The 15,110-nt window shown below is 37.8% G+C and overlaps 1 protein-coding gene across 5 annotated transcripts in view; it reads left to right on the top strand.

The window, feature by feature from the left end:
- The window catches only part of POLQ (DNA polymerase theta), a 112,421-nt gene extending 102,814 nt beyond the window's left edge, over positions 1-9,607 (top strand). For 2 of the 5 annotated variants that reach the window (XM_063602904.1, XM_003825170.5), the window contains 4 exons: positions 927-1,051; positions 4,766-4,919; positions 8,006-8,121; positions 8,621-9,607. In XM_063602904.1, the coding sequence (XP_063458974.1) occupies positions 927-1,051; positions 4,766-4,919; positions 8,006-8,121; positions 8,621-8,734 (509 nt within the window). In that variant the 3' untranslated portion in view covers positions 8,735-9,607. Of the gene's footprint in view, positions 1-926; positions 1,052-4,765; positions 4,920-8,002; positions 8,122-8,620 lie in introns of those variants that run through there. The other 3 variants (XM_024928398.4, XM_008950468.4, XR_004670681.3) reach the window with 2 other exon arrangements.
- Positions 9,608-15,110: the final 5,503 nt, after the last annotated feature.

The following is a 15,110-nucleotide window of genomic DNA, read 5'->3' as shown; positions in this document are numbered from 1 at the left end:
TGGAGATGCTTAAGACATAATGACTGACCCAGATTGCAAAGGATGAATGTTGGTCTAGGAAATACAAATACGTTGGAATACTACACTACACATAGTTTTTTTTTTTTTTATTTTAAGAAGTGGGTCATGTTTATTCCTAGTGAAATATTTATCGTAACTCATGCATTAATTTCAGCAAGGTCCTACTTTGGATCATAGTGTAGATGGTAACAAGGAGCTATTGAAATGTTTTAAACCTAGGAATGATAAGATGAAAGAGTAAAAGGGGATTCACACAATCAACAGACACTTGTGAAAAGTGATGTGGAATAGTCTTAAGATCCTGGAATAAAGACACCTAGATATCTGCCCCGTTCTGGAATTTTTAGTTTTACGTTTTGTTTTTGTTGTTGTTACTCAAAAAACAAAGGCCATGTAGTGGCTCACACCTGTAATCCTAGCACTTTGGGAGGCGGAGGTGGGCAGATCGCTTGAGCTCAGATGTTTGAGACCAGCCTGGGCCACATTACGAAACCTCATCTCTACAAAAAATATAAAAATTATCCTGGCATCGTGACGCGGTGCCTGTAGTCCCACCTAGGCAGGAGGCTGAGGTGGGAGGATCTCCTGAGCCTGGGGAGATCCAGGCTGCAGTGAACTATGATAGCACCACTGCACTCCCACCTGGGTGACAGAGTGAGCGAGATCCTGTCGCAAAAACAAAAAAAAACCAAAGAGTTAGAGTATTTCATTTCTAAAGTCTCTTTTATTTCTAACTTTTTGAGTCTAGAAAAAGTGAATGAAAGTTCGCATGCCTGATTTGACGATATGATATTAATGTTAAGAATCATCGTGGGGTTTTGGTGTATTTTGCCATATTTAAGCCAGTGAATGAAGTGAAGGATAGACTTTGGTTCTAATTAATTATTTCTGTATTTTCTTTGTAGGGATTAATCAATTCATGACAGAGACAGTGAAGAATTGTAAAAGAGACGGATTTGTTCAGACCATTTTGGGAAGGCGTAGATATTTGCCAGGAATCAAAGACAACAACCCTTATCGTAAAGCTCACGTATGTTGAAATTTTTTAGGAATTTTAACTTAACATTTCAATGACATGTACTTTTTCAGCAGAGTAAATACTACAAATATCCGTTTTAGGGATTACTGGCATATTAATTGGATTTTCTGTATAGACAAGGTCAACCATTGGTTTCATTAAGGACTTCTGAAGTGATGGCACATGCCAGTATTTGCTGAACAGAGTCTGGGGGATTAATGTAAACATGTGTTTACTTAATAATACTTTAAGCATGTTCTGTTGCAGTAAACCAATTATTTATTAGCTTAGGTAATAAGTTGTAAATAAACTTAATTTTTACATTTGCTAATTATTCTTTGTTTCCTATACCATATACTAATTTATCATATCATACCAAATTGCTAACATTCCTCAGAGATTAGCCAGTCACTAAATTTTGATTAATTTTTGGTTCATTCTACTTGTTTGCTTATTTTAAAAGCACTATCTGGCCAGGCACAGTGGCTCATGCCTGTAGTCCCAGCACTTTGGAAGGCTGAGGCAGGAGGATTGCTTGCGCCCAGGAGTTTGAGACCAGCTTGGGCAACATAGTGAGATCACCTATATCTATAAAAATAAATAAATTAGCTGAGTGAGGTAGTGCAATGCCTGTAGTCTTAGCTACTTGGGAGGCTGAGGTGGGAGGACTGCTTGAGCCCAGGAATTGGAGGCTGCAGTGAGCCATGATTGAACCACTGTATTCCAGCCTAGGTGGCAGAATGAGACCCTATGTTTAATTAAAAAAAAAAAAAAGGCACTATCTCATCAGAGATTATTAAGATATCCCAAATACTGAATAAGGCTATTTTTAATGGCACTTAAAAGATTTATTGATATTTGCTCAAATTATGTTTAAGTCTCTTTCTGAATTCATTGGGATTCATGAAAGTATTCTGTGTACCTAAGTATTTAAACTTCGAGTATAGTTCATATCTTCCTATTTTAACTAGATGTTTTTTGCCCTTCACCCATAACTTTGTATTTTAGTGCTCATTAGACATTGTATGTAATGAAAATACCCCGCTAAACTTCTGTCTGGAGCTCAAAGCCTTCAGAGCATTAATGCTTTTAGGGACTGTGGAAGAATAGTTGGCTTTTTGTTACTGCTTTACTCTCTAGCCTCCCATATATCCACATGCAAATATCAGATATTTATCAGGCTTCTACCATATCTGTAAGTGAACTAGTAACTTTAGTTGATGGACTAGGAAACTTAAGTTTTAAGTCTTGGAAGAAATAATGCAAACAAAAAAATATATATGAAAACATCATTGATATACTTAATTATTTAGGTTTCAGGGAGAAGGAAAGACTTAAACAGATTCTTGAAGGCTAAAGTTTAGGCTGTTGGGAATGAGAAAAAGACAATCACAAAAGGATAACTGAGTGAGGACTGGCTAGAAGCCAAACTGGTAGGAATGGAGAGTTTGAGTTGTCACATAGGGGTATATAATTTTCTCCTGGATAGATGGAGCCAGCTAGAACCTAGGAGACTAAAAGGCTTCTTCTAAATGACAGAAGGCTTTTAGTGGCAGGCTGAGAAATTTGGACTCGATCTAATAATATGAATTGATTATGTTTTCTGGAATTTACATGATAAAAAATGGAATATGTAGTTATTAATATAAATGAATCATATAAGTTTGTGAAAATTAATATTATTGTACCTGAAGATGCAAGAGAGTAATAAGACTTTTTCATGCCAAATACTTCAGTGTTAAAGTTCTGATTCATTATGTTGCTGCTGAGGAAAAATATTCCAGCCCTCTGAATTAGGAATAGAGTAAACACAGCCAGGTTGTTTTTTGGTTTTTGTTTTGGTTTTTGCTTTTGTTCAAACTTTTGTTGTACTGAAAAATACATTCTCACACATAAAGAATGTAGATTTCACTAAATTATCACAGAGCTACACCTGTGTAACTACCATTCAGGGCAAGAAATAGAATACTGTCAGTGCCCCAGAAGCGCCCCTCATGCATCCTCCTAATCACCACCCATCACCTTCCCAGAAATAGCCACTGTTATAACTTCTAACACTATAGTTTTGTTTTGCATTTTTTTGAGCTCCATATACATCATATATGTATATTTTGTATCTAGCTTCTATCAAAATTACATGGGTAAGTCATTCTTGTTTCTTGTAGGAATAGCTGTATACTCTTATATAAATATACCATAATTTATCTATTTTTCTCTTGATGAGAACTTGGGTTTTCAGTTTGAAGCTAAGCTATTATGTTTTTGAACATGCTTGTAGAAGCTTCTTGGTGCACATATACATGCATTTATGTTTGGTAAAGACACAGTGGTGGGATTGCTGCATATTTTCAACTTCAGTAGATAAAGCCAAATTGTTTTCTGTGGAGATTATAGCAGTTTGTCCTCCCATCAGAAGAGTATGTGAGTCCTCACTGCTCTGCATTCTTGTCGACACTTGCTATTAAGCTAATATAATTTTAGCTATTCTGGTGGGTATAAAGTAGTATCCTGTAGTTTTAATTTGTGTTTCCTTGGCTACTAGTGAGGTAATCTTACAAATGAGCAACCTTACAAATGTGTGTTAGCCATTTAGTTATTTTTTCATGGGTAAATACCTATCTGGTTTTCTTTTTAATTTTTCTGTTGAGTTTTCTGCATTTTTTCTTATCAATTTGTAGGAACCTGTTACTGGTTACATGTGTAGAAAATATTCTCTCCTACATTGTGTCTGGCCTTTTCTCCCACTCATTAGTAATTTTAGGTGTGGAGAGAGGTTTTTGTTTTATTTTGTTTTTCTTAAAGACAGGGTCTCACTATGTTGCCCAGGCTGGTTTCAAACTCCTGGTCTTAACTGATCCTCTTGCCTTAGCCTCCTGAGTAGCTGAGATTACAGGCATTTAATATACTAGAAGTTGGGTATAGCTCAGATGACAGAGGACTAGAGAATACCTCTCATGTTACATTGACTCCCTTCCCTGGAGTAGACCTTTTTCATTTTCTTAGATATTTTGGGGCACCGGGAATGATATTCATATATAGATTACACCTGGATATTAACCCAGACTCCCTTCTCTACTCTTCCAAGATGATTAATTTTAGTAGGCATGGTTCCCTGCCAAGAAGCACTTGGCAGCAGTCATTTCAAGGAAGTTGTAACTGAATACCCAGGGATCTAGGATGTGCGTTTTCACTAGCGGCTAAGGATTTGCCTCAGCAGCCCATGAAAAGCTCTGATTCACATCAGAGGGCTCCATACCTGCAGGGCTCACACTCTATATTAAAGACCAAGAGGCCATTGGTATAGAGGGTGTGCTTAGGACATTCCAACCCCCCTCCCAAAGAATGATATTCTACTTATTTAGGATTAAGATTATTTTGAGGAGCAGATCTTTTAGAATGATGTCTAGAACAGCTATAACACTGATGAGCTAAATACATCTAAGTGCATAGTAGTTTTTGGATGCTAACTGAGTAGTCAAGATATCTAAGCTGAAGCAATCTGACCTTATTTTTGTCTGCCCTAATGTGGAAACCCCAGAATCTAGAGCCCTGGATCATGATAGGTGTTATTCTTAGGATGCAGCCTAATAGTTGGTGTTCTGGGTCACATCTCAGTCCAGCTTTCCAGTCTGGCTGCAAATGTGAGCACTGAACTGTGGACACTAAAGGAAAGTATGAAACCATGTTGGCATATCTGGTGGAGCACCTGTTGATTGTTTTTTCTAGGCTGAGCGTCAAGCTATCAACACAATAGTCCAAGGATCGGCAGCTGATATTGTCAAAATAGCCACAGTTAACATTCAGAAGCAATTAGAGACCTTCCACTCAACCTTCAAATCCCATGGTCATCGAGAGGGTATGCTCCAAAGTGACCGAACAGGTTTGTTCATAGATGAGGCCTGTGCTGTAACATGATGAGAATAATTGTATCAGAAATGTAAATGGGAAGTATTTTTTATTTTATTTCTCAACAGTTCTCAAATGTTTTGGTCTCATGATGTCTTTATACTATTAGAAATTATTAAGGATTTCAAAGAGCTCTTGTTTTTGTGGGTTATGTCTATATATTTACCATATTATAAATTAAAACAGGGAATTTTAAAACATTAACATTTAAAGTAATTACAAACTCACCATATTTTGACATGTCACATATTTTTATGAAAATAACTACATCTCTTAAGAACTAAAGAAAATTCTTGATAGGTGGCTTTATTTTACATATGTGTAAATCTCTTTAATGTTTGGCTTAAGAGAACACAGCTGGCTGTTTGTATCTGCTTCTGTATTCAATCTGTTGTAATATCACATGTCCTGTAACCCTCTTTGGGAAACTCTCTACAGTCTGGGATGATGCATGTCTCAATTTGTGGGAGACGGATGGGTTTCCCAGGATGTGGAATTTCACTTCTATACCAGGACAGTTGGCCACTTTGCTGTACTCTTACAAGAAAATAAAACTGAAAAAGGCAAATAGCCTCATAGTGTTATTATGAAAGTAATTTTGACTGCAGATTTTGGGATCCTCTGTGGTCTTCAGACCATACTTTAAGGATATGTTGATATTCCTATTTATGACCTTCAGTGTTCTCTGGTCTTAGAATATACTCTTGATCTCTTTATCACATATGTTCCTTTGCTGATATTGTTTTCTTGTTCTTACTTTCAGAATATTTTCCCTGAGTTTTCCCTTTATTGCTTGGATAAATTATTTCTTGTACTAACAAGTACAGTGAAATTTTCTTTTTTTCTTCTGTCACATTCCATATTTCTGCTTTAAATACCATTTCACTGTCACTGAGATTGTCAAAGCATGACAGCAGACTTTTTTTTTTTGAGACAGAGTTTCACTCTGTCACCCAGGCTGGAGTGCAATGGCACGATCTCAGCTCACTGCAACCTCTGCCTCCTGGGTTCAAGGGATTTTCCTGCCTCAGCTTCCTGAGTAGCTGGGATTACAGGAGTGTGCCACCATGCCTGGCTAATTAAAAAAAAATTTTTTTTTAGTAGAGAGGGGGTTTCACCATGTTGTCCAGGCTCTTCTGGAACTCCTGACCTCAAGTGATCTGTCTGCCAAGCTTGGCTTCCCAAAGTGTTGGGATTACCAGCGTGAGCCATCACACCCAGCCAGGAGGCATGTTTTAAATTTTCCTGGGAAGAAATTAAGGTTTGGTGCATACAGAGGAAGAAAAAGCTGCTAGAGATGGGGCAGAAAGGTCATGATTAGTTATTGAGGATGAGATTTGCTATTTCTAGAAGAGACATACATACAGGTTATAGAGAATAATACAGCCAGTTATAACGTGTTCACTTACGTACAAAAATACGTAGATAACAAAAGTTTATTTTCTCATTAAGTGAGGATTATTAATTTTGTCATCAGTCCCCCTTGAAATATCTGAGGCCCCTCATTCATTTTCAGTGTGGGACTATGTGTGTATATACACACACATACACATTTATATTTAATTGAGAGAGAATATATAATTAAACTTATTTGGGGAGTAATACTGTGCTGTGTGCTTTGGGGATTTAGAAGTAAAAGTTATCAATCTATCTTTAAATTTAAGTTCTATTTAAGAAAGGAGAGGAAGATATGATACCTGACTGAAGTATTTGTATTAATTCCACACAGCAGAGTGATAAATGTCAAAATGAGGATACAGACAGTAATGACTTTAAGAGTCAGTGGAAGGCGATATGGCTCTGTCGCTGAGGATGGCTTCATGATGTCATGCCAGCTTAAAGTAGCACTAGGTCAGTAGGATGAAAGGAAGGTGAGCGTGAGGAAGCAGACCATATGGGGAACAAGAGCATCATGGCATTCTAGGTCAGAAGCCAAGTAGCCAAGGGAAATCAAGAGGGCAAAGGCATGGTCATCAGAAAGCAGAAAAGCTAGAGCATCCAGACAGTCAATGGTGTGAGCCAAGTGTGGCTTCATGGGGCAGATCCGATTTCAGCTGAACAGGTGAACAGAGGTACAGCCTTTGCAGTCCTAGTGTGGAAGCAGCTTGCTGCAGCCTCAGGTGATTTTGTTTGCTTACTGTGTGAGAGCCACCTCTGAGCAAACTGGCACTGCAGATAGTGACAGTTGAAGAACTCTCTCCCTGAGGGAAGCACCAGATACTGAGGGAGATGTTACTCATGCTGGACCTGAAAGATAAGTAGGGAATTTGGACAACAGAAAGGAAGATGACTACTATGAGGTTTAAGCAAACAAGTAAAGGCAGTTCCAGTAAAGGTGTTCATGTTGAGCTTTATCTTTTTGGTCAGAAGGGCATAATCTGTACCACTAGGTCCAGCTAATGAGGAAATAGTAACTAAGTCTAGTATATATTTTGGAGTTATGGCTACTGGAAGGTATGGATTATCTCCACAGAAAAACGTACAGACATAGACTCTTACATATAACTGCAAGGGGTTTATGTACTCTCTGAAGTCCACTTTGGGAGCCTAGGTTTTACAATTACTTGTTTGGAGTGTGTACGGTTCAATTGGGGAAGCACCAGTTCTATCACGATGACACTTCTGGCCATAAAAAGACATGAGGGAGTGTCCCCCTTAAGAAACAGTGCCTAACAATATTAGTTTGCTTTCCTGGGGCAGGAATCAGGCCCCATACCTCCCTGGTGCTATTACTCAGATGGTGGTTGGGGGACTCCATGGATAGAGAAAATGTTAGTTATTCATGAGAAATAAGTTGGACTAGAGCTTGGAGCAGAGTTCCTCACACCCCATTTACTGACTTCTTTGGGAGACTCCTTCTTTCTAGGAGGAAGTTTGTGAGTTTATACCAGATACTTAGGGTAGGTAGCGACCAGAAAGTAGTTATTTTCCTGATAGTTCTTATTCTTGTGTGTTTTAATCTTCTCATTAAAATTCCTCAGAGTTACTCAGAATCTCTAAAAACACTCTCCTATGACTTAGCGACATGCTGATCAGTTTTGCTCCTTTTTCATGAAGTAGGATTGTCACGAAAGAGAAAACTGCAAGGGATGTTCTGCCCAATCCGAGGAGGCTTCTTCATCCTTCAACTCCATGATGAACTCCTATATGAAGTGGCAGAAGAAGATGTTGTTCAGGTATTTTTGCAATGCTTGTGTCCATTCCATAGGAAGACAAGACACTGTATTGTCAGGCCGACAGCTTTGTTTCCTGTGCATGAGGATTTTGGAACTCTACCCTAGCCCTGGGATGGCTGTATAAATGTTGAGTCCTTACAGGTAGAAAAGGAGCTAAGAGTGTTCCGTTTTGTACTAGTTCTTAATAAGTGAAGAAATTGCCAATGCAAGATGTTTTTGTCTTGGAGGAATTAAACAAAAATTTGGAGTCTTTCCCTTAGGGTTTCTAAGCTCCAAGCATTCTAGCAAAAACTTTCAGAAATTCCTGCTCATCAGTGAAGAAGAGTATGAGATGTCTTTTTATTTATTTATTTATTTTATTTTTTATTTTTTCTGATTTAGCATTTTAAGCACCATTGGGTGAAGAGCTCCAGTCTGGTTTATAACCTTCTCAGGGGATGGTTTGGGAAACATTCTTTGACTGGGCAGCGTTTGTTAACTTCATTTTTTTTTTCCTTAGGTAGCTCAGATTGTCAAGAATGAAATGGAAAGTGCTGTAAAACTGTCTGTGAAATTGAAAGTGAAAGTGAAAATAGGCGCCAGCTGGGGAGAGCTAAAGGACTTTGATGTGTAACTGTGCTGTTGATGAAGTCCTCCCAGGGAAGCCTGTGCAGATGCAGTCACCTGGAAAGAACAGAGATTACCCTTTCCCCTACCTCAGGAAAACAAACTTTCAAGTCTTGATAGACTTAGCCTAGTAATTTTATAGTGAGAGTTTCAAACTATATATCAGTGTCTATAGCATCAAAAACTTCTGGGGGCGTGGGGGAAGTAGAATACCAAGTATAATAGTTACATTCACTTTCAAAGAGCATCTATGAATTTGCCTTTTGTAACTTACTGTGGCTTTAAACATATTCAGAACAGATGCTTGAAATATGCACTTAGCACTTTGGTTCCACATCTGTCTGGGTAAACCATGAAGAAAATGAAGCTGCTGCCTCTATCGACCCAGACAGCAGCCATAGGCAGATAAAGATTTGGTTTCATCCTGGTGGTGGTAGGCATTGTGTGTGACTTTTTTTCCTCTAATATCAATTTTACAGTATGGAAATAGTATTTTAAAATAGTATTGGCTAATAAATTATGAATTCTATAAAGTAGTAAGACTTGGTATGGTTGGAGTGTAGGAATGAATATTCATGAAATGTTTCTTATTGCTTTTCCTTCCCTAATTCATACAATGAATGTATTTGGAATACTTACATATTATAAAATAAACTATACCTCTTCAAGAGGTATCCTGTTCTGTAAGATCAGATGTTTTTATTGCAGGTCAATATAATACTGCCAGAGACAGAAAATACCCCCTTATCAGTCCCTTAGTGCCTCTTTCTGTTTGTGGCATGGTGAGAAAACCCATGCTGAAAAGATTGTACTTTGTGATCCCAATCGGAGGGATGGAGCTAATCTTTTTGCTGTTGAAATAAAATGAATTTATGAGAAACTTTATATCAACAATTGTTTTGTTAAAAATTATAGTCGGTCTAAGAGTGTCCCTTATTTAGTTACTCCATAGCTTGTTCATAGGAAACACTGATTATATTCTTAATCAGTTACCAGAAGAGCTCTTTTATGTTTATTAATCAGAATAATGAAAAAAGATAGTTGCTTTATAAAATGTAATGCATTATCAGTAGTTGGATATTAATGCATAAGAGACTTAGACATAGTTTTTTTGGGGTGGCAGGGTGAGAAAGGCAGAGATGGCAGCAGTAAGAGGGAAGAATATCATTATTTCTTTTTCCATATTTACCTGTACTATGTTTCTCAGAAGCTGAAGTGCTGTCAGTATTCTGGTAGGCTTGAAAGATCTGGCACAAGAGAAAGCTCAATCTGTTTACCTGTGAGTGTTCTTCAAACATGAGGGCAAGCAAAAGTCCCTTCTGCCTCATTCTCTGCAGCCGTGGCCCAGCATGTGTAGTCACATGCATTTTCTCATTCTGTTTGACCTGTCAGCTGGACCTGAAACAGGCCATCCCCATTTTGCATGATTCAGATGTGCACAAATCCCAGTTACTATGGTTTACTTAATAACATGAGTCTCCCCTGCAACACAATTCAAATTTCAGTTACCAGTGGATATTAACTGTGAGTAACTGCATGAAATTCAAACTTCACTGATAGTTCTTCAAACCACAACCACTGTGTAAATAAGAAATGCACATTGTGTTATGCAGAATAATGCCCCCCACCCCAAAGTTCACATCCTAATTCCTAAAATCTGTGAACTATTATATTACATGGCAAAAGGGACCTTGTTGATGTGATTAAGTTAGAGATCTTGAGGTGGGGGATTATCCTGGATTATCTGAATGGTTCCATTGTAATCACCAGGGTCTTTATAAGAGGGAAGCAGATGGTCAGAGTCAGGGAAGATGTGACAACAGAAACAGAGAAAGATTTGAAGATGCTACACTGCTGGCTTTAAAGTTGGAAGAAGGGGCCATGAGCCAAGGAATGCAGGAACCCTCAAAAAATTGGAAAAGGTAAGGAAATGGATTCTCTCCTAGAACCTTTTGAAGGGATGTAGCCCCGCCAACACCTTGACCCTAGCCCAGTTAAGACCATTTTGGACCTCTGTCCTTTAGAACTGCAAGACAATTATTTGAATTGTTTTGAGCTAGTAAGTTTGTGGAATTGGTAGCAGTAACAGGATATTCATACATGCATCATGATGAGGACCAGTTACATCACTTCTTCCAAAGGCTGTCTATGATTGGCTACTTCACATCTGTTATTCACTTTACTTGCAGACGGCAAAATGTAGTTGTGTTGATTGCTTGTCTCCCAGTGGTAAATCCACATTATACAAAAATGGATAATCAAAAGTAGAAGTTGGCTAATAAAGATCAAAGTGTACCAGAGAAGTAAAAAATAACACTGGAAGTGAAATTCAAATTGAACATAAATGGAATTACAGAAGAACTACCTGCCTGGGAATGCTGACACTGCTGCTGTTTGAGATACGGTAGATAGGCAACCTGAGAAACAGTAAAGGCACAATTTACATAAATGAGGAAAATGGTTGTGACAAAAGGATAAAGATGTCCCAGAGGAAGCGATGCCAACAAAAAACTTCATTAATTTTTAATCTATAACTTTAATTCCATCAAAGTCTCATCAGGATTTTATATTTTTTAGATAGATAGTATCTTAAAACTCACCTGAAGAAAAACCAGTACCTGGCCGGGCGTGGTGGCTCACGCCTGTAATCCCAGCACGTTGGGAGGCCGAGGCAGGTGGATCACGAGGTCAAGAGATCGAGACTATCCTGGCCAACATGGCAAAACCCCCTCTCTACTAAAAATACAAAAAATTAGCCGGGTGTGGTGGCGGGTGCCTGTAATCTCAGCTACTTGGGAGGCTGAGGCAGGAGAATCACTTGAACCCAGGAGGTGGAGGTTGAAGTGAGCCGAGATTGCGCCATTGCACTCCAGCCTGGACAAAAAGAGCAAAACTCTGTCTCACACACACACACACAAAATACCAGTACCTATCAAACTTGAGAAGTAACAAATATTTGTATCAGATATTAGGATGTATTACAAAGACATAATAGTTTCAAATTATATATAGGGGATAGAAATAGGTAAGAGTATTAAAACAGACTAAAGAATTTAAGAAACAGACTTATACATATATGAGAAATGATTAAAATGTCATTTCAAATTAGTGGTGAAAGATGGGCTGTTCATAAACGCGATGTAGTGATAAGAGTATCCATTGGTAAAAATATCAAGTTGGATCTCTATCTCAAATGCTCACAAAATACTCCAGATGGATTAAAAGCCTAAATATTTAAAAGAAGACTATGAAAGTAAATTTAAAAAATATGAGAATGTTTATGACTTTATAGAAATAAAAGCCTGCTTTAAAACAAAGTTCTAAAATCATAAAGTAAAAGATAAAACTTGACTACATTATAAAGAAAAATTTTCAGTATAAAAGGGACATCAATAAAGTTAAATCATGAAAGACACTGAACTGTCTAACCCAGGGGCCATGGCACAACAGCAAATCCAAAACAGATCCATAGCCTAAGTAAGGCTGAGTTAGCAAGCGAGGACCATATGGTGCAAACCCCAAGTGAGAGCAAAGCACACATTCATCAGTTGTACTTCAGCACATATCAGTGGAAGGTGCTCAAGGGTCACAACAGACCAGCCACTGTTACAGAGTCCCAGAGGATCCAAGGAGGAAGACAAGGACCAGCACCCCTCCTTCCTTATCATGAGTTAATATAAGCCTTCCCCTAAACCCAGAAGCCAATCTTGTAAGGAGGAAGAGGGAGAGACTACAGAATTCCTAGGAAGACTCAAAGGCAAGGAAAAATCAGTCATAGAAAGTAAGCTACATTTTAAAAATCAACAATAGACAAATGATCTGTAGTAGAGTCTGACTCCATCTTTTGATGTTTGCTGACAAGTTTTGAGCCTCTATTCTCCCACTTCCTCTTCTGTCCACATCTGAGTAAGCTGAGAAGAAATCCAATGCTCCCTTCTTTGGTGCCAGTGGGATTTTCAAACCCTGCAAGCCCCATGCTGCAACCCCTGGCCCACCTTCTGACCACAATAAAAACCCAGTCTCTTCCTTGTTCTCTCAAGTTGCCTTGCTCTCTGCAGAAAGCCTCACTGAGTAATAAACCTTTTCATATCAGAAAAATTCCAATTAAAACAATAAGATGCCATTTTCATCTTTCACAGTGGGAAAAAATGAAAATATTTGAAAATAGGTGAAGATGAGACTAATTTTTATACACTGGTAGAAGAATAATTTAGTCAACATCTATTTAAATTGTTTAAATGAGCATGCCCTTTAATTCAGCAATTCCACTTGACATTAACATCTTCCCTAGAGAAAACACTTGCATGTATGCAAAATACATGTGCAGATGTTCACTGCAGTCTTGTTTGTAATATCAAGAGATTGGAAAATATCTAAATACTAGTAAAGAGTGGTAGCAAGTTATGGTTTATTGACACCATGGGATAATATAAGTGAGTTAAAAAGAATGAATTATAGGTACTGACAAAGAATGATCTGAGACATAGTAGAGACATGAATAAGCACGTTGCAGCATAGAAAAATTTTTTAGAAGGAAACACAGCAAACTATAACTCGTTAGTTTAGATGAGTAGGAGGTAACCAAGGGAAATACTCACTTGATCTTGTCTAAATTTATCATATGACTATTACAATATGCATTTATGTATTATTTGTGCAATTAAAATACATTTTAAAAAACGTTTAAATAATGGTTGGATTCCCAAATCAGCTCACGAGACTATTGTTTAAGCTGCAAAGCCGCTGTCCATTTGCTATGAAAGGTAGAAGACAATGCCATTGAAGTGCAAGTAATACAACAAGATTGGAAATATTTTATTTTTATAACTTTATTTTGGAATAACTTAAAACCTAGGTAAAAGTTTGAAGAATACTACCAAGAATCCCAATCAAGTCAGAAATCACCATTCAAGTTTTGTTAATTTCTCCAGTTATGTCATTTATAGCAAAAGGGTCCAATCCAAGACTAAGAGTTGCACCTAGTTGTCATGACTGTCTAGTCTCCTTAAATCCAGAACATACATCTTTCCTTGACTTTTATGACACTGAAAATTTTTAATAGAGGGCAGATATTTTATAGAATGTCACTCAATTTGGTTTTGTTTATTGCCTCATGATTAGACCTTGATTCTGCCTTTTTGGCAGGAATATTGCAGAGGTGATACTGGGTTCTCACTGCATCCTGTCAGGTGGCACATGATGTTGATTTGTTCCCTTGCTGGTGGTGGTAACTGATCACTTGATTAAGATGGTGTCTGCCATGTTTCTCTAGTTACAGTTTTCTTTATGATTAGCAAATGTTTTTTTGTGAAGATACTTTGACTATGGAAATGTCCTCTTCCTCTGTCCCACTTTACCTCACTAGTTTTAGCATCCACTGGTATTTGTTGCCCAAGTCATTATGATAATGGTTGCTAACTGGTAATTTCAAAATTCCATCTACATTTATTTATTTGTTGACATTCTATTGTAAGAAAGAGTTTTTGCTTTCTCTTTTTATTTATATTAATGTGGACTAGTGTGTACTTATTAAGTTACTGTTATGACTTTTGATGCTTTTTCCTTTTTCTTTTCATTATTATTTATTTATTTTTTTTTGGGTAGACACAGGGTCTTGTTATGTTACCCAGGCTGGTCTCGAACTTTTGGTCTCAAGCAATCCTCCCACCTTGGCCTCCCAAAGTGCTGGGATTACAGGCATGAGCCACTGCACTTGGCCTTGATGCTCAAATTATACCTGATTTGTCCTAAGCTAGCTTGTCCTTAAGCTTGTCCTAAGCTAGCATGTCCTTAAGCTAGCTGCTGTATCCTTTTGACATGTCCCTATTCTTTGAATACTTTATTTTCTGACACAAAAATGTTCCTTAAAATCAGACATTTCTTCATAGAGCTCCAGTTCCTTTTAGCAGAGAATAGTAATTGGAAATCAATATCCAGGCACTAGTTGTGCTCATTGCTCCAGGGTGTGAGGGGCTTGCTCCCTGTCCTCTTGGTGTGCAGAATTAGGAAATATATATGTACCACACAGGCACGTGTGCACACACACACCTTTATATCACATATGTATGTAAACTATGTAGCGATACCCATATATATTTGTATACATTATTTATACACACTTTATATATATGTAAAAATTTATACTTATACTTCCTATTCTAATCTAATACCACAGGGTTTATTCTAGCTTTCCCTTTTAATTTTTCCTTTCTTTGTTCTCCATCAGGGAGAAACCTGGCTCCCATAGTATCAATGTACTTGTTAATTGCTCAGTACCCTGTATGTAGCCAACCTCCTGACCCCACCGGGCTGCCTTCTGCCCTGCTCCAGTGCCAACATCACACGCCATCACTGACCACTGAAGGGTTGACCCTGCCACTTCC

The sequence above is a fragment of the Pan paniscus genome, chromosome 2 (genome assembly GCF_029289425.2).
Source record: "Pan paniscus chromosome 2, NHGRI_mPanPan1-v2.0_pri, whole genome shotgun sequence".
NCBI lineage: Eukaryota > Metazoa > Chordata > Mammalia > Primates > Hominidae > Pan > Pan paniscus.
The sequence above is the reverse complement of the archived record's forward strand: the minus strand, read 5'-3'. Positions and strand labels throughout refer to the sequence as shown.